At 48.1% G+C, this 23,267-nt stretch overlaps 1 protein-coding gene across 3 annotated transcripts in view; it reads right to left on the bottom strand.

Moving 5' to 3' along the window:
* MAP2K4 (mitogen-activated protein kinase kinase 4) overlaps positions 1-23,267 on the bottom strand; it is an 81,654-nt gene that overhangs the window by 56,870 nt on the left and 1,517 nt on the right. Inside the window, exons 1-5 of one of the 3 annotated variants that reach the window (XM_068127106.2) lie at positions 21,676-21,909; positions 21,529-21,567; positions 14,524-14,632; positions 3,541-3,718; positions 3,073-3,189 (exon numbers count right to left, since the gene is read on the bottom strand). In XM_068127106.2, coding sequence (XP_067983207.1) covers positions 3,073-3,189; positions 3,541-3,718; positions 14,524-14,632; positions 21,529-21,567; positions 21,676-21,718 — 486 coding nt within the window. In that variant the 5' untranslated portion in view covers positions 21,719-21,909. Of the gene's footprint in view, positions 1-3,072; positions 3,190-3,540; positions 3,719-14,523; positions 14,633-21,528; positions 21,568-21,675; positions 21,910-23,267 lie in introns of those variants that run through there. The other 2 variants (XM_068127105.2, XM_068127104.2) reach the window with 2 other exon arrangements.

The following is a 23,267-nucleotide window of genomic DNA, read 5'->3' as shown; positions in this document are numbered from 1 at the left end:
CAGTTCGCCGGTATAGGGAAGAAGACTGCGTTGAAAGTGTTCACTGAAGAGTCAGCATGCCTCCAGAAGACGGGGTCTAAAAACATCAGTGACCAATTGATCCAAGACGCTGAGAAGTTTGTGTGCAAACTGTACCTAAAAACCACCCCTCTTACGGCAATTGATCAAGTTCGCCGAGAAATGTTCCTTCAAAGAAAGCGTTCGCTTGATGCTCTTCCCCCCTCCAAGGATGCACTGGAAATGCATATTCGTCGAGCAAACTACCAATGCCTTGTCTGGAAGGAGTCACTAAGCCCAGTGCAAGATCTGCCTGATCCAACAACCAGTGGATGGATGAATGATAGTAGTGGAAACCTCGTTCCCAATTTGATGACCCTGAGCCCTCTTCCAAAAGCTTGCAAGGAGCTTGTGAGCTGCTTTTGCACATCTGGTTGTGGAAAAAGATGCGACTGTTTCCGTGCAGGACAAAAGACCTGCATTAGTGCTTGCACTTGTAGGGGATCATGCACCAATTCACAGGATGATGATGAAGATGTGTAGGTAGTCGGAGACCCGGTTCAAACTATGTTATCCGTAGGTTGTTGGCAAACAGAATAAAGTCTCAAACAATACTAGGAATCTTGACCATGGTGGTTTGGAGACATTTTCCAATGCATACTGTATGCTATAACATCACACTTAACAATTCCATGTACCGGTAAATACAAAACAGGGTTTTTTCACAATTTCTATGTATTTTTGAAGAAAAGGTTAATTTTCACCCTTCACTAATTGCCCACAGAGGGGTATTACATCAATCTTCCCTCACTAAAAACTGCTCTTCTATGTGAGGATTGATAAATAAAAGCAATTAGAACCAGTAAATTTAGTTTTATATGGCATTTTGCCTATCTATTAGAAAGTGTGAGAAAATTATATATTTTTGCCATAGGTTGACCTTTGACCCCCACTGTAACCATGGTAACCCCTTAATTATATATATTTTTTTAAATACTGAGATGCATTTTGTAGGCAATATCATCAGCAACAAAATGATGTATAAAAACCCCATGTAGAGTAAAATGGCTGGGCAAATAAATGGGATATTGTTACAAACATCTCTTCTCTTTTTCAACACTTCGGAAATACTGATTTAGCAAAAAAAGGGTTAAAAATGACCCTTTTCGGGAAAATCTCAGCTGGCATCCACCACCCCGATGCACCACCCCATTCCCTACCTGTTTTCAGTCGATGCCTGCTTTTAACATGAAATGAATTTCAAAATGAATTTTTCAGGCTCATTTCCTCTACTAATGTGTTTAGTAAAGATAGCTGAACTTACCTCTGTGTTCAAGTATTTTTCATTTTTGCGTGGAGGATTTCAATGAGTGTCCTTCTAAAGATTTGATAAGTTTCTTTTGATGTAGAGTATATTTTGAACACGAATCAGAACATGAAGAGGAAGACAAGTTTCTCATTTCAACCTACTCTGGCTTTGAATTTGTCCCGATCGCATATGCTCAAACAGTGAGATACATTTTAAAGCGGTGAAGCCGCTTCAATATTTGGCTATGTCCATCCGTCGAAAATGAAGAAGAATAACCTTTCTAACCCACCACTTTTAATGCTAAAGGGTTCTAAAGGATAATTCCAATGGGTTCTAAAGGGTTATTCTAAAGGGTTCTAAAGAGTAATGCTAAAGGGTTCTCAAGGGTAATGCTAAAGGGTTCTAAAGGGTAATGCTAAAGGGATCTAAAGAGTAATTCTAAAGGGTCTAAACATAAACACTGTGTGGGGTATCGTGTTCTATGAACTCTCTAGTTTCTTAACGAATGAGATAACATTTTGGTAACAAGATCGACCACAAAATTCCCTTTCACAATGAATTTCATTGTTCATTAAACAAAAACATAATTCGTCCAATAAAAATGGCTACAATTTTACTTTAAAAAAGTGAACAATGGCCGAATGGAAAGCTCCCGCCAAGCAGCACTGATGGAAGAACTGAACTATGACAGATTTTACTTAAAATTTTACTTGCTCCCCCAGCTCTCTCTGTGCTCTATCCCCCAAATATTCCTACAGGTCGCACAAGATCTGCCAGCAACCCTCTTATGGTTAAACTGCCAAAATCTCGGCTCTCTGCTCACCTTCACTCCTTCATTCCTCTTTTCTCCCGCCTCTGGAACAAACTCCCCCACTCCCTTCAATCCCACTTCTCCCTCCACGTCTTTAAAACAGCTGTTCACCACCATCTCTTTTCTTCCCCCATCCAAAACCTTGATCTTTTCTACCCCCGCTAATTCACCCCAGAAACACTTTTTCGAAATTCCAACTTCTTTCCTGGAAGTCCTTGCAGTGTCCATATGTTTTATACCTCTCCCAACTCCCCCCAAGCCCTCTCCCTCCCACAGTTCTCTCGATGTCCCTGCTCTCAAATGTTGTGTTTGTGTCCTTCCCCCTCTCTCCCCATCTTGTCTACCGCTCCCCTTATTTTGTGTTTTATGTGTCGGTTTGTGTCGGTTTGACTTTTTGTGTGATTAATGTTAGCTCTTTCACGAGCCTCGATCTTGTATACAAAAAAAAAGAAACAAAAAAAAAAAGTGAGAACTATAATGGATGCATGATGCATGATGCTCATTTAAAGGTGCAAAATAAACAATCAAAATATTTGGCCAGAAATTCCCCCGTGATGACATTTTGACTGCAAACAAAGCCCCCACGTTCCTGACCCATGTTCATGACAAATTTCTTGATTAAACTGAAAGCAGGATAGGCTAGAGGTACACACACGCCTCCGAGCTGTCTTGCCTGGGTTGGAATCTCAGCCCAGTTTAAAAATGCCCTCCTGGTGTTTCACATACAGGAAAAGAAAAGAGCACATAGCGGCAGGCCTATTCATTGCTTTGCATACACAGACAAGATAGGTTGGAGCCGCATAGTCCCCAATACTTTTAGCTAAATGCAAACTGCTACACTTGGTCACTGCCACAATTTCAAAAAGCCATTTCCGCTTCCCAGAAACAGCGGCACAAACACCACCATTGAATTCCTCTATCCCTCGTCTAGCAACAATGTAGCAACATCTCTAACCTCACGGAAAAGAGCTCCGTAGAATTGGACGATGTAAGGGCAGTCACTGTTCATCACCACGTCCAGGTCCATCAGGAGCTGCTTCTGCTCTTTCTCGTCCACTGTAGATCGAATTCGCTGCAACAAGCACGTTGAGGTTATGGTGGTGCACACGAGGAATTATTACTTGCACTACCTGATACAAACGGAGAAGAATACAACTGTATATTTCCACTCCGACGTGTTAATGTGGAAATGCACAGCTGTAGCAAAATAAATTGTTCAGAAACGATCTTTGACCAATTTAATTTTGATCGGGCATTTAAGGTTACGACTTCATGAACGACTGGTGAGGGCGAGTCAAAGATGGGTTTGTTTAAGGAAGTCATGGTTCAGCAAGCACCAAAAGATTAATAAATGCAAGATCCTCAGCATAAATGCAAATGTGACGACAGTATATCAAGTGGACATCAGAGGAACAATCCTGACCTTGACCGCCATGATGTGCTCGCTTTGATTGTGCTGCATTTTGCTGACCGAACCATACGCACCACGTCCTATCTCTCCCAGGTCTCTGAGGTCATCAGCAGTAAAGTCGTATTGCTTATCGGGCGTGATCTTTAGTTTACCTGCCGACTCGATGCTGTGAGTACGCAATCGCTCGCTGCTGAAACAAGGGGGTTGGTTTGGAAGTGGCCAAGCAAGTGAAGGCCAAAGCCCAACAGCAAAAGGATGAAGCAAGAAATGATGAAAACAAAAACAGAGCGTCAAATCTTTTCTCAAAAAAGGCAAAAATCTCACAACGTACAATAATCACAATATTCACAATACCAAATACAGTACCACCATGCACGGCAAAACGAGAGATGATTGGTCGAATTCAAAACCATGCTCGAAATAAAATCCCATGCTGTTTAACAACTTCCCAACATTCCAGCAATACAACAGCGGGAAGAGGAGAGAAATAACCGAGCGGCGATTGGACAAATTCAAAACTATGCGTGGGAAATAAAACCTATGCTAACGGGTGTATCTGGGTTAAAGGTCAGAGCCCTCTGGGTTAAAGGTCAAGGTCTTACACCCCGAGGAGTATTAAACCACCATTTCGATTAAAAAAAAATTAAACCACCATATTTGATTTGTGTTCCTGACGTACTTTTTCGGATTGTGACTTAATTAACAAAAAACACATTTTTTATCACAACTTGGATATATTTGCAGCGATTTTCATGATGTTTAGTTTTATAGATAGACTGTAGATGGGGACACTTTCTTTTTACACTCTATCCCCAAATGTTGATGGTCAAGGTCATCTGGTGGTCCGACAAAAATATGGCCATCATTGGGTCGTGGGTCAAGGGTAAGTAGCAGGCAATCGCCGAGGGTAAGCTTACCCAAGTTCGGGGGAGGCTTACACTTGGCGATTGCTTAGTGATCACAGATATCCAGTTTCTAAATTGCTCTCTCTCCATACCCACATCAGTCTCTCCTTATAAGTCTGATTTGCTTTTGCAAACTGCCCACAGAAGTGTGTCGCCTACCACTCACAATATGTCTATAGGCCTAAACAATGCAATCTCTGCCAATTGCAAACCAGCCAATCAAGATCCAAGAGAGCAAAGTTTAAATGGAAGGGCTGGGGGCAGGGGGGGGGGGGGGGGGAGAGGGAGAAGGAGGGTTTTCATCATAAAAAGGGATATATATATATATATATATATATATATATATATATATATATATATATATATATATATATATATATATATACACATACATACACACACACACACACACACACACACACACACACACACACACACACACACACACACACACACACACACACACACACACACACACACACACACACACACACACACACCAACAACAACAACATGCATTTTAAGGTCATTTTCCCTGCTAGAGCGGGGGTTAGCCTTGCGGTCCCCATGACAATCTTCTCCACTTTGCCCTATTTTCTGCATCTCCCCTTGTTAACCCCCTTGCCCGCATTTCTTCTTCCACCATCTTTAGCTAGGTCTTTCTCGGTCTTCCCCGTCCTCTACTTCCTTCTACATTCATTTCCATCACTCTTCTCAACCAGTCACTTTCATCCTTCCTCAACACATGACTAAACCATCTCAACATATACCATTATCCTCAACATATATATACATACAGACTTGGCATTTAATATGGAATATTTTTTTTGTGGGGGTGAACTTACTTTTCAAGATGACTTGGAGCCAAAAGTTCATTGGAATTATGTTGAAATTATTCTAGATTTTGTTAATGTGACCTTTAAAAGAAACAAAAACCACATTTGACATTTCGAAGCAAATAAATTGATCCTTGAAAGTGATGTAAACTGATATCGAACTCAATTCATGGACAGTACTGTGTTAAACTTCTGTACGTTTTCCAGAAGTATCTTTTTATTTTGCACATTAGCCAAAAAAAATTTCAACAAAAACAAAATCTAAATTATGACTGGGATTCCGGAAAGTAAAATTACAGTTCAGTACTTCGTGTAACCCCCACGAGCATTCAGGAGAGCACATACACGTCGAGGCATGCTGTTCACGAGATTTGCCAAAGTTTGGACAGGAATCGCTTGCCATGCAGTGACAATCGTCTGCTGCAATTCACGCACAGAGGTAGGCTGCTGGTCCAAGTTGTCGATTTGCCGCGTTCATTCTGCCCACAAGTTCTCTATCGGATTCATATCCGGGGACATGGCAGGCCACTCCATATGCTCTACACCACGGTCAGCAAGAAAGTGTTGGATCATGCGAGCACGATGAGGCCGTGCATTGTCATCTTGGAAGACAAAGTTTCCTCGAAAGGCTGCACGAGCAAATGGAAGCAATGTTTCTTCCAGAATGACCCTGTACTTGAACTGGTTCAGGTTTCCATTCAGAACGAGGTCAGTTTTGCCCCCTGCATGAAAAGCAGCCCAAACGGTCACCCCACCACCTCCAGCTTGGACCTTTGGCACTATACAATCTTCGTTGTGGGCTTCATGCACTTGTCTGCGCACTCGGACGTGGCCATCTTGACGATAGACCAGAAATCTAGACTCATCACTGAAGGTCACGTGATTCCAGTGTCCTGGCTGCCATTGACGGTGCTCTCTGGCCCACTGCAATCGGCGCTGGCTGTGTTGTCTGGTCAGGCGTGGCTTTCTCAGGGGACGCCTGCCACGATGGCCTGCTTGAACCAGTCGTTGGTTGACTAGCCTTCTGGATACAGGCACATTTGTCAGTTGCTGCCACTCAGCCCTAAGCCGATTAGCTGACTTGGTACGGCCATTGCAGACTAACCGCTGAAGCTGGCGATCATCTCTACTTGTGGTTCTGCGTGGACATCCTGGCCTCGGTATTGGAGTAGGGACACCCCTCTGAGCATTTCGTTTCAGGATCTTTGACACCTGACCTTGAGTGATGCCATACTGCCGAGCAATAGCACGCTGTTTCATGCCAGAATTTTGTAAAGCCACCACTCCATGACAAACAGCATTGTCAAGTTGACGGACCATCTCCAGAGGAAGTGGCAATAACTTTTGTAGACGTGCAGCAGTTGTTTTCCACTAATACAGAATGCAACAACCCTTATATACCCGATTGTGAAGCCAATCGTCAAATGTACCTGTCCTTACATTTTGTCACGCCACCTGTGATATAATCCCGTTATTGACTTCTTGCTGCGAAAGACAATCAGTGACATTGTAGCGGTTACCGCTGGATGTACATAATCGCCTTGCACCGGCCAGAACACGGCCAGACGCGCCTCTCCCGGGCATGCCCGGACTCACTGTTCCCGGGCACGCCCGAACCTCCCGGGCACGCCCGGTCTCGTCTTTCCCGGGCATGCCCGCTCTCGCCTTTCCAGGGCTCGCCCAGAGCGTCCGGGCATGCCCAGCCTCGACTTGCCAGGCCGCAGCCAAACACGCCCGGGCAGGTCCAGACTCGCCTTTCCAAGGCTCGCCCTTGATACCCGGGCATGCCCGGTATAGCTTTTGCCGGGCAAACTTCCCAACATAAATGTGTATATATATTGTTGCCCGAAAAACAGGCTTGTGAGAATACCTGAGCTGTTTTGTTTCAATAAAGCAACTCGGACGAATTCCGTCTTTGGTCGCGTCGATTCTTTCGACTCGCGTTGGAGCGCAGTTCCTTCATTGGTGACCTACCGACATGGATACGGCAGTGACGCTTAAACTGCCTACCTTCTGGGAGGCTCACGCGGCTGTTTGGTTCGCCCAGGCGGACTCCCAGTTCGCCCTGCGAGGCATCACCGCGGACGACACCCGCTTCCACCATGTTGTGGCGGCGCTCGGTTCCGCCACCGCAGCCCGCGCCTTGAGCCTCCTCCAGCACCCGCCGGCTGCTGACAAATACGACGCGCTGAAGACGCTCCTCCTCGGCGCTTTCGCCCTCTCACCGGCAGCACGCGCACGGCGCCTGCTTGACCTGCCCGAGCTCGGCGACACGCGCCCGTCCGAGCGCATGAACTATATGCTCTCGTTGCTCGGCGAGCACTCTCCGGCATTCCTGTTCCGGGAGCTGTTCCTCCGTCAGCTACCTAACCCGGTACGCCTCGCCCTGGCTGGCACGTTGATCACGGATTCCCGCGCCCTCGCCAGGGAAGCCGATAAGATCTCCTCGGCGGGCCAGCACATCGGCGCGGTTACCTGGAGCCCGCCGCCGTCCGAGGCGACGCCCACGACGCCCGAGCGCCCTGCGCGGTTGGAGGCCGAACTGCCGGTGCAACTGGCGGCCGCCACGCCGCACCGCCCGCTTCCGACACGACGGCCGGGGCCTCCACCTGACCGGGCGTGGTGTTATTACCACGCCAGGTTCGGACACAAGGCTCGGACGTGCCGGCCCCCGTGCACTTTCGGCAGGTCGGGAAACGGCCGGGCCGGCGTTCATTCCCAGCCATGAGCGCCGGCCACTCGGGCAACTTGCTGTTTATTCGGGACAAAGCGTCTGGACGGCGTTTCCTGTGCGACACCGGCGCCCAACTGAGCGTCATACCTGCCTCCGAGCAGGACAGGCTGGACGCAGTTTGCGGCCCCTCTTTGGTCGCTGCTAATGGCTCGGCCATACGCACTTTCGGCCCACGCGTCGTCACCCTCTGCTTCGGCAGCCAGCGCTTTCAATGGACTTTTGTTACCGCCAGCGTCCCCGTGGCTTTGCTGGGCGCCGACTTCCTCTGCGCGCACGGGCTGCTGGTCGACGTCAAACGACGTCGCCTTGTCCACGCCGAGACCTTCAGCTCCCTGGCGTGCACGATGAGCAGCTCCGCGCCGACCGAACTGGCGTGCGCCCTCCCAGCAACGAACGAGTTCGCTCGCCTGCTCGTGGAATTCCCGGCCCTCACGCGGCCGACGTTTTCGGCCGTCGCGGTGCGGCACGGGATCGAGCACCACATACCCACTACGGGCCCGCCGGTCTACGCCAGGGCCCGCCGCCTCGACCCAGCCAAGCTCGCCGTGGCAAAGGCCGAATTCGACGCGTTGGAGCACCTCGGCATCGTGCGGCGCTCCGATAGCGCGTGGGCCTCCCCACTGCACATCGTGCCAAAGCCGGGGGGTGGATGGCGCCCGTGTGGCGACTACCGCCGTCTCAATGACGCTACCACCCCCGACAGGTACCCGATCCCGCATATTCAGGACTTTTCCGCCCGTTTGGCGGGACGGGTCATCTTTTCGAAAATTGACCTGATACGGGGCTACCACCAGGTACCTGTCCGGGCGGCCGACGTCCCGAAGACGGCCGTCATCACGCCGTTCGGCCTGTTCGAATTTTTGCGGATGCCGTTTGGCCTCAAGAACGCGGCCCAGGCGTTCCAGCGCTTGATGGACGGCGTGCTGCGCGACCTGCCGTTTCTTTTCGTCTATCTGGACGACATCCTCGTCGCCAGCACGTCCCGCGCCGAGCACCTCCTCCACCTCCGAACACTGTTCGGTCGCCTCAGCGAGCACGGCTTAATTGTCAACCCGGTCAAATGCCACTTCGGCGCGACGACCGTTGACTTTTTGGGCCACCGCATCACCAAGACCGGGGCCGTGCCGCTGCCGACCAAGGTCGAGGCCATCACCACGTTCCCGCGTCCCCGTTCCATCAAGGCCCTCCAAGAGTTCCTCGGCATGGTGAATTTTTATCACCGATTCGTGCCCCGCGCTGCTCAGCTCATGCGGCCCCTTTACGAGGCCCTCCGGGGCAAGCCGGCCAAGCATGACATTGTTTGGTCCGCGGCCATGGACGCGGCTTTCGCCAGTGCCAAACGGGCCCTCGCCGACGCAACGCTGCTGGCTCACCCGGTGCTCAACGCGCCCATCGCCCTCACTACGGACGCCTCCAACTACGCGGTGGGCGCCGTCCATGAGCAATGGGTGGACGGGGTTTGGCAGCCACTCGCTTTTTTCAGCCGGCAACTCCGGCCGAACGAGTTAAACTACAGCACGTTCGACCGCGAGCTGCTCGGGCTATTCCTGGCCGTTCGCCATTTCCGACACCTCCTGGAGGGCCGCCCGTTCACGGCTTTCGTCGACCACAAGCCGTTGGTCTACGCAATGGCTAAGGTCACGGAGCCGTGGTCGGCCCGCCAGCAGCGCCACCTCTCCGCCGTGTCGGAGTTAACCACGGACATCCAGCACGTCGCCGGCAAAGACAACGCCGTGGCCGACTGCCTTTCGCGGGCCAGCGCGAACGCGGTCCACCTCGGCGTGGACTTCACGCTCATGGCGGCCGACCAGACCACCGACGCCTCGGTGCAGGCACTCCGCGTGGCGGACACGGGCCTCCGCCTGGCCGACATCCCCTTCGCGGGCACCGTCCTGCTCTGCGACGTCTCCCAGGGCCAGCCTCGCCCCATCGTGCCCGTTTCCTGGCAGCGCCGCATCTTCGCCTCCATCCACGGCCTTTCTCACCCGGGCCGGAAAGCTTCTCAGAAGCTGGTGTCGGCGCGTTTCGTCTGGCACGGCCTTCGACGAAACATCCGCGACTGGGCCAACGCCTGCACGGCCTGCCAGCGAGCCAAGGTCCACCGCCACACCCAGGCCCCGCTGGCACCTTTCGCCGTGCCTGAACGGCGTTTCGACCACGTCCACGTGGACCTGGTGGGTCCCCTGCCCCCCTCGCGGGGGTTCACCCACCTGCTCACCATGGTGGACAGGACCACCAGGTGGCCGGAGGCCGTGCCCCTCACCTCCACCACCACCGCTGACGTGGCGCAGGCGTTCATCGCCACCTGGGTCGCGCGCTTCGGCGCACCAGCGGACATCTCGTCCGACCGCGGCCCACAGTTCACGTCTGAGCTTTGGGGCGCGGTCGCCCGTTCGTTGGGGGTCACGCTGCACCGCACCACGGCCTACCACCCCCAAGCCAATGGGTTGTGCGAGCGGTTTCACCGCTCCATGAAGGCCGCACTCATGGCCGGCCTTCAGGACGACGGTTGGGCCGACCGGCTGCCGTGGGTCCTTTTGGGCCTTCGCACGGCCCCCAAGGAAGACCTCCAGGCGTCCGCCGCCGAGCTCGTCTACGGCCAGCCACTCCGCGTCCCGGGCGAATTCGTGCCTGACGCTACCAGTCCCTGGTCCGCCGCTCGCCAGCGCTCGGACCTCCAGGAGGCCGCCCGACGATTTGCCCCCGTGCCGACGTCCCGCCACGGTGGCCCCCAGTCCTACGTCCTCCCGGCGCTTCGCACAGCGGAGTACGTCTTTGTGCGTCATGACGCGCACCGGGGGCCACTCCGGCCGCCGTACGACGGGCCCTTCCGGGTCCTGCGACGGGGCGACAAGTCTTTCATCGTCGACTTCGGCGGCCGGCCGGACCGGATTTCTGTGGACCGCCTCAAACCGGCGCACATGGACGTCGACCGACCACCACGGTTGGCCCTTCCTCCGCGGCGAGGCCGCCTCCCGTCCACAGTTCCCCCCGCTCGACCACCCACCACCACGTCAGACCCCTCCCCACGACCCTCCAGGGGTCGCTTCGGACGGGTCATCCGGACCCCCCTTAAATTGACCCTGCCGGTGCAGGTCGATTCTGGAGGGGCGTGTGTAGCGGTTACCGCTGGATGTACATAATCGCCTTGCACCGGCCAGAACACGGCCAGACGCGCCTCTCCCGGGCATGCCCGGACTCACTGTTCCCGGGCACGCCCGAACCTCCCGGGCACGCCCGGTCTCGTCTTTCCCGGGCATGCCCGCTCTCGCCTTTCCAGGGCTCGCCCAGAGCGTCCGGGCATGCCCGCTATCGCCTTTCCAGGGCTCGCCCAGAGCGTCCGGGCATGCCCGCTATCGCCTTTCCAGGGCTCGCCCAGAGTGTCCGGGCATGCCCGCTATCGCCTTTCCAGTGCTCGCCCAGAGCGCCCGGGCACGCCCAGCCTCGACTTGCCAGGCCGCAGCCAAACACGCCCGGGCAGGTCCAGACTCGCCTTTCCAAGGCTCGCCCTTGATACCCGGGCATGCCCGGTATAGCTTTTGCCGGGCAAACTTCCCGACATAAATGTGTATATATATTGTTGCCCGAAAAACGGGCTTGTGAGAATACCTGAGCTGTTTTGTTTCAATAAAGCAACTCGGACGAATTCCGTCTTTGGTCGCGTCAATTCTTTCGACTCGCGTTGGAGCGCAGTTCCTTCAACATGGTTCTTTCAACAAAGACATCACCGAAGGGTAAAAGAAACTCACCAGATTGATATATTGAGTTCAGAAAGTAAACCCAAGTCAAGAAAAAAAAAAAATTCCATATTAAATGCCAAGTCTGTATATATCGGTTAACACAGGCTTTTGGGACAGCTGTGGCTCTAAACAGTTGACAAGATAAGATGGCCTCTCACACTTGACTACAAGATGCCCCCAGGGCTGAACATTACCTTTTCATTTTCACTTTGCCCAGTCGAGTGTGAGGAAAATTTACTTGCCCAAACAAGATTTTCCTTTGCCACAACTATGTTGTTTCGTCACTTAAAAATGCATTTCATAGATTTAATCTGTATAAGAGGTCCAGAGATTACTAAATCTTTCATATCAGCATTTTTGCAGAAATAAACAAAACATTATTTTTTCAATTCAATCTCACAAACACGTGAAATTCTTTCACACAAAGTAAGCAAGCCGACTTATTTTGCACAAAATTATTTCCCAATTGTCGCAAATTTAATGAAATTGAAATGCAATGATTAGCAAATAAGTCCAGGTACAAGTATATATTCCTGAGTTGCATCTGTCAAAGTCCTTACTCAGCAGAGATTTAATCCGAGGGTGGAATGCGAGTTTCTGTCTGTCTCCATCCATCTCTCCAAACAATACATCTTCTCTTCCCCCTGGCTTGCAGTCACACTTTAATCAAGGAAATTCCTTCAGTCAAAATGGCTTAAATTCTTGAGATGCTTCCTTTTTATAATTTAGCTTCTGATGAAACAGAAAACCAAATACTGTATTAGAGTCATCAGAAGGAACCAAAAAAAAGAAGTAAATAGCAAAGACGGACTCATCAGGATGAACCAAGATAGGATTCGGGTTTCAGCCGCTACTCCACTACCCTCAAACCCATCCAGGCGCAGCCAAGTGAAACATTACTGAAAAAAAATATTCTGCAAGAATTCACTTCTCTGAAGACAGATAGATAAAGAAAGAGAGAAATAAAAAAAGAAGCAAGAATTAGAATGAATAAAGAGAACTATGTAAAGTAGAAAGAAATGTTAAAGGAACAAAGATCCCTAACTCCTAGCCCAAACTCTTAGCCCAAACTCCGAGCCCAAACTCCGAGCCCAAACTCCTAGGCCAAACTCCTAGGCCAAACTCCTAGGCCAAACTCCTAGGCCAAACTCTTTGGCCCAAACTCTTGGCCCAAACTCTTGGCCCAAACTCTTAGCCCAAACTCTTAGCCCAAACTCTTAGCCCAAACTCTTGGCCCAACCTCTTAGCCCAAACTCCTAGGCCAAACTCCTAGGCCAAACAACTAGCCCAAACTCCAAACTCCTGGCCCAAACTCTTGGCCCAAACTCTTAGCCCAAACTCTTAGCCCAAACTCTTAGCCCAAACTCTTATCCCTAACTCTTATCCCTAACTCTTATCTCTAACTCCTTGCCCTAGCTCCGAGCTCTAACTCCGAGCTCTAATTCCTAGCCCTAGCTCCTAACCCGAGTAAGATGTTGGGAAGAACCCAGATAGATAGATTCAGCATTTCTTCCTCAGGCAAAACGCAGCAATAGTTACGAGCTACCAGAGGTCCATCGGCAGGTAAGCATAATCCACACAGCATCAGGATATGGTACAATCGTAATGAAACAGCAAAACCAAATTACTGCATTGGAGTCATCAGAAGGAACCGAAAAAAAAAGAGTAAAGAGCAAAGATGGATGATGACCTTTCTAATGGTCAGTGACTAATTGATGGTCCAGTTATTGAATGACTGAGCTTGCTGCAGTCAAGCATTTCCTATTCTCCTTCATCCATTAGTAGTAGGTGTTCTCTCTTTCACAAATCTTACTCGAGCCATAAAACTAATGTCTCGCTCCTGGGAAGATGTATTTTTGTTTTTTTGTACACAAGATCGAGGCTCGTGAAAGAGCCAACATTAATCACACGAAATGTCAAACCGACACATAAAACACAAAACAAAGGGAGCGGTAGACAAGATGGGGAGAGAGGGGGAAGGACACAAACACATTTGAGAGCAGAGACATCGAGAGAACTGTGGGAGGGAGAGGGCTAATGCCATCCGAGTATTAACCGAAAGGACACTAACTGAAGAACATAAAAACAAGAAGACGTCATGCAGAGCACGATACTTGCAAAATCCTCCCCCCCCACCCCCCATCCCCGCAAAGGTTGCCATGGATACATCAAATTGTCTATTTCATTAAGGTTAAAATTGAAGATCTTAATCAAAGCTCAGGTCAATCGAATTAAAATTGATGATTTTTCAGATGGAAATTAATATTAGAAGTTTGTCCTTGAGTTGACCTTTGACCTTTCGACATCAAAAATAGTTGGCTTCCCAATTCAACGAGGCACTATGTAATTGCTGTTCAATTCCCAAGTCAATTGGATGAAAAGTGACGATTTTTCACATCAAAATATGATTTTAGAAGTTTGACCTCGAGTTGACCTTTGATCTTTTTACCTTAAAATGGTTTCCCAATTTAGTGACTCAATATGCAAATGCTGTTCGATTTTCAAGTCAATCGGATGAAAAATGACAATTTTAGAAATTTAACCTGAAGATGACCTTTTTTACCTCAAAATCAATAGGCTTCTTCCCTATGACCAACCCTGCCATCTGGTGAGGTTTTGTGAAGCTCCGTTTAAAATTGTGACCTGTAGACAATTGACAGACAGACAGACAAACAGAATAACGCACAAGACAAACCAATATACTTGAAATCTCAGATTTTTCAAGTAAAAGACATAACAGCAACTTTTCAAGAGTGGAAAGTGATCAAGGTTGTGCTCACATGTGAGGATTATGAGGCACTGCAATTCCAGAGGGGTTCAGCATTATCTTTGGTGCAATTTTAAAAGATGAAGGACTTGCAAAATTCAGCTTCAAAGCCTTGCGCTTCGCTGTAACAAAAAAAACCAAAAAAAAACCAGGTCACATAACATGAGCAACACAAAACATCGCTTGCATTTCAATCATACTAAAAGATGCAATTTAGTGTCTGTCTGTTGTGCAGTGATACATTCGGTCATTACTTTTATAATCTCAACCAAGTTTGCCACGGGGATTAAGGGTCAAATGACAGAGGTTGTAATGACTTCATTTGCACCCCTCCCCGAGGGGGTTTTCCACCTTGGGTGAAATCCGTGTTAAGGAGTATAGCTTACTGTAACGTTCCATAGGGCACACATACCAGAAGTTAAAATTACTACAACTACAAACTATTCACTCAATTCCATGCAATGTATGATTACCTTTTAAACATTCATTGATGTTTAAACAGTCATTGATGTTGTTTAACACTAGACTGAAAAGGATTAGGAGGAAACCCGACGTCCTCGAGGCATGTGCTCTTAACATGTCCCTGACAGGCTAATGTACCAAACTCCCCCCCCTCTCCCCCTCTCTCTCCACCCCCCCTGGCCATTGTAGTATGAACAAATAGTCAGAATACATCCCATAGGAATAAAACTTCTTCATGAGCAATCTTACCACAACATACATATTACAATACTGCATTCATCGTTTAGAAAAGTGTGCTTAGTCATCATGAATTGGTTAAGGCAAAATACAATGTTTCAAGGACAGCTTGCAGGCATTCACATCCGAGCATTTTCCTCACTGGCGGGCACTCCCACCCGCTAGGTGGGAGTACCCTTCTTGGCCCACCTATGGTGGGCAATGTGTTGCAACACCTGCAATAAAGACACCACACCATAATCACCAATATCGTATTCCGCCGCTGTCTAAGGCCCCCTAGTCACACCGGACCTGCGACCAGGTTACGACCTAGCTGCGACAGAAAAATGTTGGAATCGCGGGCAAATCGTAGAAAGAGCGCGCGACTGGTCGCAGAGGTCGTGGGTGATCGCCAGAGCAAAATCAGTCGCAGCAAGGTCAATGATCATGTTCAAAACTTCTGACCTGCGATTCCAAATCGTAAGAGGTCGCACAGGTCTTACATGGTCGTACCACCAGTCGCGCATGGACGCACCACCAGTCGTGCATGATCGCGGGTCAAGTAGTCGCACGATTTGTCGTGCTACTGGTCCTGCCACCTGACGATTGGTGGTGCCACCTGTCGTACGACCTCACGATCGGTAGTGCGACCAGTCACGACCTGTCCCGACTGGTTGCACGACGTCGTTGCACTTGAAACTGACGTCGCTCATGTCGTAAAACAGGGGGTGGTCGGCGAACCATTCACAGAGAGCCTGCTCTACTGCTGGCTCCAGCTCTGGCATCTTGTTCCTCTTGGCCGCATATTTCATCCTCTACTAAGTCGTCACCTGCATCCTGTTGTTCGGTTGGCGTGTCCCCGGCGGGGTCATCCTGCGTAGCCGGTACCGGGTGAATCTCAGCCAAAATCTCCCCGACATCAGATTCTGGATCTGGCTCCGGCTGGGTACTCTTCCCACGGCCCTTTCCCTTCTTGGGAGGCATAGCGAATTATAGTTTCAGTTGAAAAGTTCGACGAAGTGTACTCCTTGAGAGGTAGGTTACTACTGATGCTGGCGCACGATCGCGAACCTTTAGATCTGATCGAGCGACCCATCTCACGACTGGCTGACTGGCTGGCTGTGATTGGCTGCGATCGATCGTGCGAGCGCCACGATTGATCGTACGATCGGTCGCTGATCGCCACCACTAGTTGCACGATTAGCTACGATTGATCTTGCGATCGATCTTCTCCAATCGTTGGTGATCGCACGACTACGCGTACCACCAATCGTACGATGACCTACCACCAGTCTTAAGAGCAATCGCAGTATGCGATCGCAAATGGAGATCGTAGCAAACATTGCCGATTGGTCGTACCTCGGCCAAATTGCCACCAATCGCACGATCCAGAAAAAGTATGATCCAGTGTGACTGAGGCTTTAGATGGAAGAATAGAGAAGAATATGATGAGTACGAGGTGAGGAAAGTGTGCGATAAAGACGCAGCACCAGATAGACCTAGACTCCTAGAAGAACCATTGCTTGCTGGCCAAAAAGGATGGCACTGTGATCAATATAGTAATCACCAATATTACAATCACCACTGTCGAAGATGGAAGAATCAAGAAGAATACAAAGACTCACGAGGTGAGGAAAGCATGTTATAAAGACGCCGCACCACCTAGATGGACCGTTACTTGCCGACGCCGATAGACGCGATAACAATATATATGAAGAACTATGCTGGGAAAACGGGTCACACCCAAATGGTCAGTGCCGTGACCAATCAACGAGTGAATAAAGGTGACATAGCAACAGCCATACAACCTCGATTTATTATAGTAAGATAGGACAAGATGGTACTGGCACACCAGGTTCAGATCCCTTAAATTGCGTTGATTTGTAGTATCTATACACACAAGTTGTTCTAAGAGCCTTAGACAGTAAAAGACAATCTTATTTGAGGCTTCTTTTCAAAAGGGGAAGTTGGGAGACTTATGATGCTGTGATGGTAAGGTGTCTCCAAGTACATTGCTTTGAAGACAAGTAAGGAGAACTCCATAGGTTGCAAAATTGAAGGTAATGCTTCACCATGTTTAACTAAACTCAGGGACTGTGCCAGGAGACAGTTGGCCTGTTTGGGGAATTAACTAGAGGCTGAGAGTCATTGGAGCAGCGCAGCAAGTACATGATCACAACGAATAAGACATGTGGTCCGAGTATCAAACCAAGAATGATTATTTGTTTTATTTCATAAAAGAAAAAGCAGAATATCACAGATTGAAACCCTTTGCACTTGTTGCTTTTGGAAGTATCCTTCCAATTTCAGATAACATAAGCTTGGTAGGCCATTTAAGGTTCTTGCAGTGTCATGAATTGCAGCCTGAACTGCAGCTTGCTCAATCTTGAAATGGGGGCAATAACAGAGATCCAATGCTCTAAATAAATAAATAGACTGCGGTCATCACACATTCGACATATTCCTCTCCAGGTTGAAGTGTCGTATAAATCTTGCTCATGTTCGACAAACCAATTCCACCTTGGACAAGCAGCTGTGACTCACTTTTGCTGCAAAACCTGGTCAAAGTTGAAGCCCAGGATAACATTGTCACCGGGATAAGAAACAAGATCCTTGAAGGCACGATAGAGCTCCACAACAAAGTTAACAAACACCTACAAAAAGTAGTAACACAAGACAAAGGGAATTGAAAGCAAAGCATCCTGTAGGTTGTGCAATGCCATTTTACCATGATCGCAGTTTCCACACATGGCAAACACACATTCACAACATAAATGATCCATTTGAAATGGAAGTAGTGAATCAAAGTAGTGGTAGAGTTGACGGGATGGCCGAGGGGTACGCACTCTCACTTCTAAGCTGTCTAACCTGGGTTTGAATCCTGACCCAGCTATAAAATGTCATCCCTGTGTTTCACAAGTAAGGCGATATATCAATTTGTGTGTCGTTCCTCGGACGTTAGAAATGAATATTCATGTTATAACCGGGTATCATGTCTGCCAGCATTTATTAGTGGACATTAACGGTCCCACGATGTCCTTCGCGAAGAGTGGGCGAGCTATTGCCGGCACCAAAAACAAATTCCAAATTCCTGCCCTAACCTACAGAGGGCACTGCATCAGCGGCACAGTGAGGCCTTCAGCCAATGATGCCACCCCGCAGCCATGTGCTACATACGAACGAAGAAGAAAGAAGTCTTGAAATCAGAATGAGGATTAACGGTTTCTAAATGAGCACTGAGCAGGTTAATAAGAATAAGAATAAAAACAACACCAGAATCTAACAGCAGCGTAGCCGGGCTTGTAAAATATTATAAACCACAAACACATATGATTAGCTTTTTAAACAGTCGCTAATGCTGTTTATAACATTAAACAAAGACATTTGGAGGAATCCTGACATCCATGAGGTAAGTTTTACTTACAGAACTGAGCAAAGATCTACTGTAATCTACATACCCCACAAGGGTTGGAGGTGAGCTAGCTAGCGCTTGCCAAGCCAGCTGTTCCTTAACGGTTTTGAATGGAGTGCTTGCTCGAATGCTTAAACCACTTGGTGATTTCTCCACAAGAACCTTGGTAAATGAACACACACCCAATGTTCTTGAGACCGGACCATAGATCGACTGTAATCTATATACCCCAAAGAGGAATGACCCTTCCTGCAGCTCCCGTAGTGAGCGGATGTACTAGTAAATTAAAATGTCGTTCGGTGGAGTCAGTCGTCATAATGACAGCATAAATGTAATGACGTAACGGACACAAAAGTGCCGCTTCTTTAATATGTAGAAGATACAACAACAACAACAACATGCATTTTAAAGGCCATTTTCCCTGCTAGAGCGGGGGTTAGCCTTGCGGTCCCCATGACAATCTTCTCCATTTTGCCCTATTTTCTGCATCTCTCCTTGTTAACCCCCTTGCCCGCATTTCTTCTTCCACCATCTTTAGCCAAGTCTTTCTCGGTCTTCCCCGTCTTCTACTTCCTTCTACATTCATTTCCATCACTCTTCTCAACCAGTCACTTTCATCCTTCCTCAACACATGACCAAACCATCTCAACCTGTTCCTCTTCACAGCATCAATCACAGGCTCTATTCCCATCATCTTTCGCAATTCATCATTTGTCTTCCTCTCTCTCAACGATACTGCGCACATCCGTCGAACCATTCGCATTTCCACCCTTTCCAACCTTCGTTGCTGCTCTACGTTCATTACCCATGTCTCGCTCCCATAAATCATAACACTTCTCACACATGCAGCATACACCTTTCCCTTCAGCTTCAACGACACTCCCCTCATCATCAGCACGCCACTCAATTCCCGAAACTTCTTCCATGCACATCTCACTCGAGCAACCGTTGCCGAGTCTGATCCACCTTCTCCATTCAGCATGTCTCCGAGGTAGCAAAATGTTTTCACACCTTCCAGCTTCACGCCGTCTCCAAGATCCAACTCAACATTTCCTCCATCTGCAGCTCCCTCTGTGCACACCTTACATTTGAATGTAGCTGCCACACTGGTTAATGACCCTCTCAGACCACTACATTTTTGATGAACCCACTCAGCGCACATTGTACACTGAATGGAGTTCACTCCGACACCCTTCCTACACACAGCACACGGCCACTTCCCAGTTCTTTCCACCTCACCACATGCTTTACCACTTGCCATCACCTTCGTCTTTTCGATATTCACCTTCAGACCTTTTGTCTCCATACATTCCTTCCACGTGTTCATCTTTTCCTTCAGTCCATCCATACTTTCCGCAATCAACACCAGATCATCTGCATACAACAACTCCCACGGTAAACCCTCCTTTACGTTCTGAGCCAGCACCTCCATCACAGCTACAAATAGTAGTGGACTTAGTACCGACCCCTGATGCACTCCCACCTTCACCTCAAACTCACCACTGTTCCCGTCCTTCGTCCTTACAGCTGTGCGCGCTCTTTTGTACATTGCCATCACTACTCTGATCAACCATTTACCATGATGTAGAAGATGATATATTTTAACTTCCAGTACGTTTGCAATAACTATGAAGGGATTAGTGTTATGATTATATTTACTATAATAATAACGTTATATTTTGAAAATGAAATTACCATTAAAAAACCGAGGCCAATTCCTTAATTCTGCGATTATTAATATTAGTGCCGAACACCGCTTAGATCATTGATCATGAACCATACACCACTTCAATCCACTAACTTTCTATTCACGATGTTGGGATTAAAGTGTTGTGGTTATATTTACTAGATTATTATTATTATTATTACAAAAACGATACTACTGAAACGATACACTACTGTATTAAGAAACCTGGGCTTAATTTGTCCAAAACAGCCCGAATGTGAGGCATGAAGCCTAAGGCCTATACGTACCGTATTGTTGCAAAAGACGTAACGCTGATGCTTTCGATATTTGATGTGGTCATTTTAACAATCGGTTTGTTTGTGTTTCACACTGAATGAAAAACGTCAAGGTAGAGCATGGCGATTGTGATATATGACAGGTTCGACGATATGTTCGGCCTGAATGAAATTGGAATTAAAATTCCGGAGTGTGGAGAGTGGAGAGTCAGCCGCCGTAATGATATCAGACGTGATCACATCACCCTGTCATGTGACCAGATCCTCAGCTCTGATTGGTATACGTTTGAGGAGACATACATACATACATATATACATACAGACGGAGAAACACGGTTCTAGACTTCACCAAGGGTTTTTCAAGTTACTCAAGTTAAACACGTTAAAAAAAATGATTTCCATTGCTAACTTAGTTTGTCGATTACCTCAGAAAGTCTTGAGCAGGATGTGACTACAACTGATAATTGCGGATTTTAAAACGTCACAATATCGAGACAAAATAAAGTATATGTACGCAAGTATAGTTCTTATCAAACTTTCCAAATGTGCCTCAATCTGCAATGGCTCCAAGGTATTTGTAAGCAAAGTAACCATTTCCAACAGACCAGCCATTCGAACAATCGAGCTATGGAAATTAAGGGAAGGAGGCTGGTGAGCATGGCGAGGAGTAGGAATTCATCTTTGGCTATCAAGTTGAAAAAGAAACACAATCGTGCAATAAAATAAACAATACCACTTCAAAGAACAATGATGTGTACAATATGTAACACACACACATACATGGAGAAACATACACAGAGAAACACACACACACACACACAAACACACACACACACACACACACACACACACACACACACACACACACACACAAATACACACACACACAAATACACACACACACAAACACACACACACAAATACACACACACACTTTAGAGGATGTGAAAAGGGGGCAGTCGTTACCTTTATTGCCTTCATCTCCACCCGAAAGCGAGCAAAAGCCTGCGAAGTGATACAAACACGTTAGTTCACTCCAACCAGTTGAGGGACCATGATAAAAGGCCGAATGGCCCACGATGCCGTTTTCTTTAAGGGTGTGTGTACATTTACCCAGAACACACTCCACAACGTCGACATCCTCAATAACCGGCATTTTATTACAACGCTATTTCCGTTCATTCAAGCTGGCCATTTCCAACCCTTCATCCTCCTCATTCTTTTCCTTTTATGTGCTGCAGCCCACATCTTCCTCGGATTTTTGCACCTCTTATACTGACCACTCCTCCTTACATTCCACACTCCTTAGAACACACCCTGTTTGGCTCCCACACCTGCCACCTTGAGTCTTACCTCATTACCGCTTCCCCTCTCCCGTCCCAACCCCCCATGACTTTCCCAATCTTGTCTTCTCCTCCTCACATCTCAGTCACTCTGTTCTCCTCGCCTCAAACTTCTCCATTCATCTCCCTCTCTCCTACCCTCTTCCTTCCTTTCCTACTCCCACTCCCTCCACTCCCATCTGCGTCATTCCTCCCCCACAGTCCACTCACGCTATCCCTCATACTCCTTATCCCTAACGCATGCCCCCCTCTCTAGCAATCACCTCACACCTCACGCTCACCCCTTTATCTCTCCCTCTTTCTCCCACCTCACCCTCTTCATTCTCCCTTCCTTTCTCTGTCAGCACCCTCCCCCACCCCACACCCCACACAAACACTGTTTTCAACACCCGTCGACCCCCACCCAATAATAAGACCCTTTCTCTAATGCTGCCATTACCCCTGAAATATATCTCCCCCAACTCCTCCCCCAATTCACCCCCTTCTCCCTCAAACCCACCTTCTTTCCCTATCCCTACCAATACCGCCCCTCCCCCCATGACCATTTATACCTTTCTTTCTCCCCAAACGCCCCTCCCGATAAATACCATCCTTTCCCCACGACAACTACCCCCTTCATTCACCAATTCTTCCACACCCACCGCCTCAACCCCTCCACTCCACTCATCCCCTTCTTTCATCCACAAACCCCCACACATTCCCATCCTCCCCCCATAGTAATGTGGAGATTCCACCCATTATTTTCCTCCCTTTCCCAACTCATCCCCACCTCTGCCTCTCCATCATATTTCCCCCTCCTTACACTAATTCCTCTTGCCCACCCTAAACTAATCACCTTTCTCCGACATCTCTTTCAATCTCCTTAAACAAACATTATGAAGATTAATGATCAGAGGGTTCATTTAGTCACAGTGAGTAACCTTGCAGTCGGCATTTTAATCAGGTACAGCCCAGGTAATGCAGATGTCAACTGTCTGATTACCAACGAACACACATATACAAATACACCCATATACACACACAAACATGTACACACACACACACAAACACGTAGACACACACACAAACACGTAGACACACACACAAACACGTAGACAAACACGTAGACACACACACAAACACGTACACACAAACACGTACACACTCACAAACACGTACACACACACAAACACTTACACAAAGACAAACAAACACACACACACAAACATGTACACACACACACACAAACACGTAGACACACACACAAACACGTAGACACACACACAAACACGTAGACAAACACGTAGACACACACACAAACACGTAGACACACACACAAACACGTACACACTCACAAACATGTACACACACACACAAACACGT

Source organism: Myxine glutinosa, chromosome 10 (assembly GCF_964187855.1).
Source record: "Myxine glutinosa chromosome 10, kmMyxGlut1.1, whole genome shotgun sequence".
Taxonomy (NCBI): Eukaryota; Metazoa; Chordata; class Myxini; order Myxiniformes; family Myxinidae; genus Myxine; species Myxine glutinosa.
Note: the sequence above shows the minus strand (reverse complement) of the source record. Positions and strands in the feature narration are given on the sequence as shown.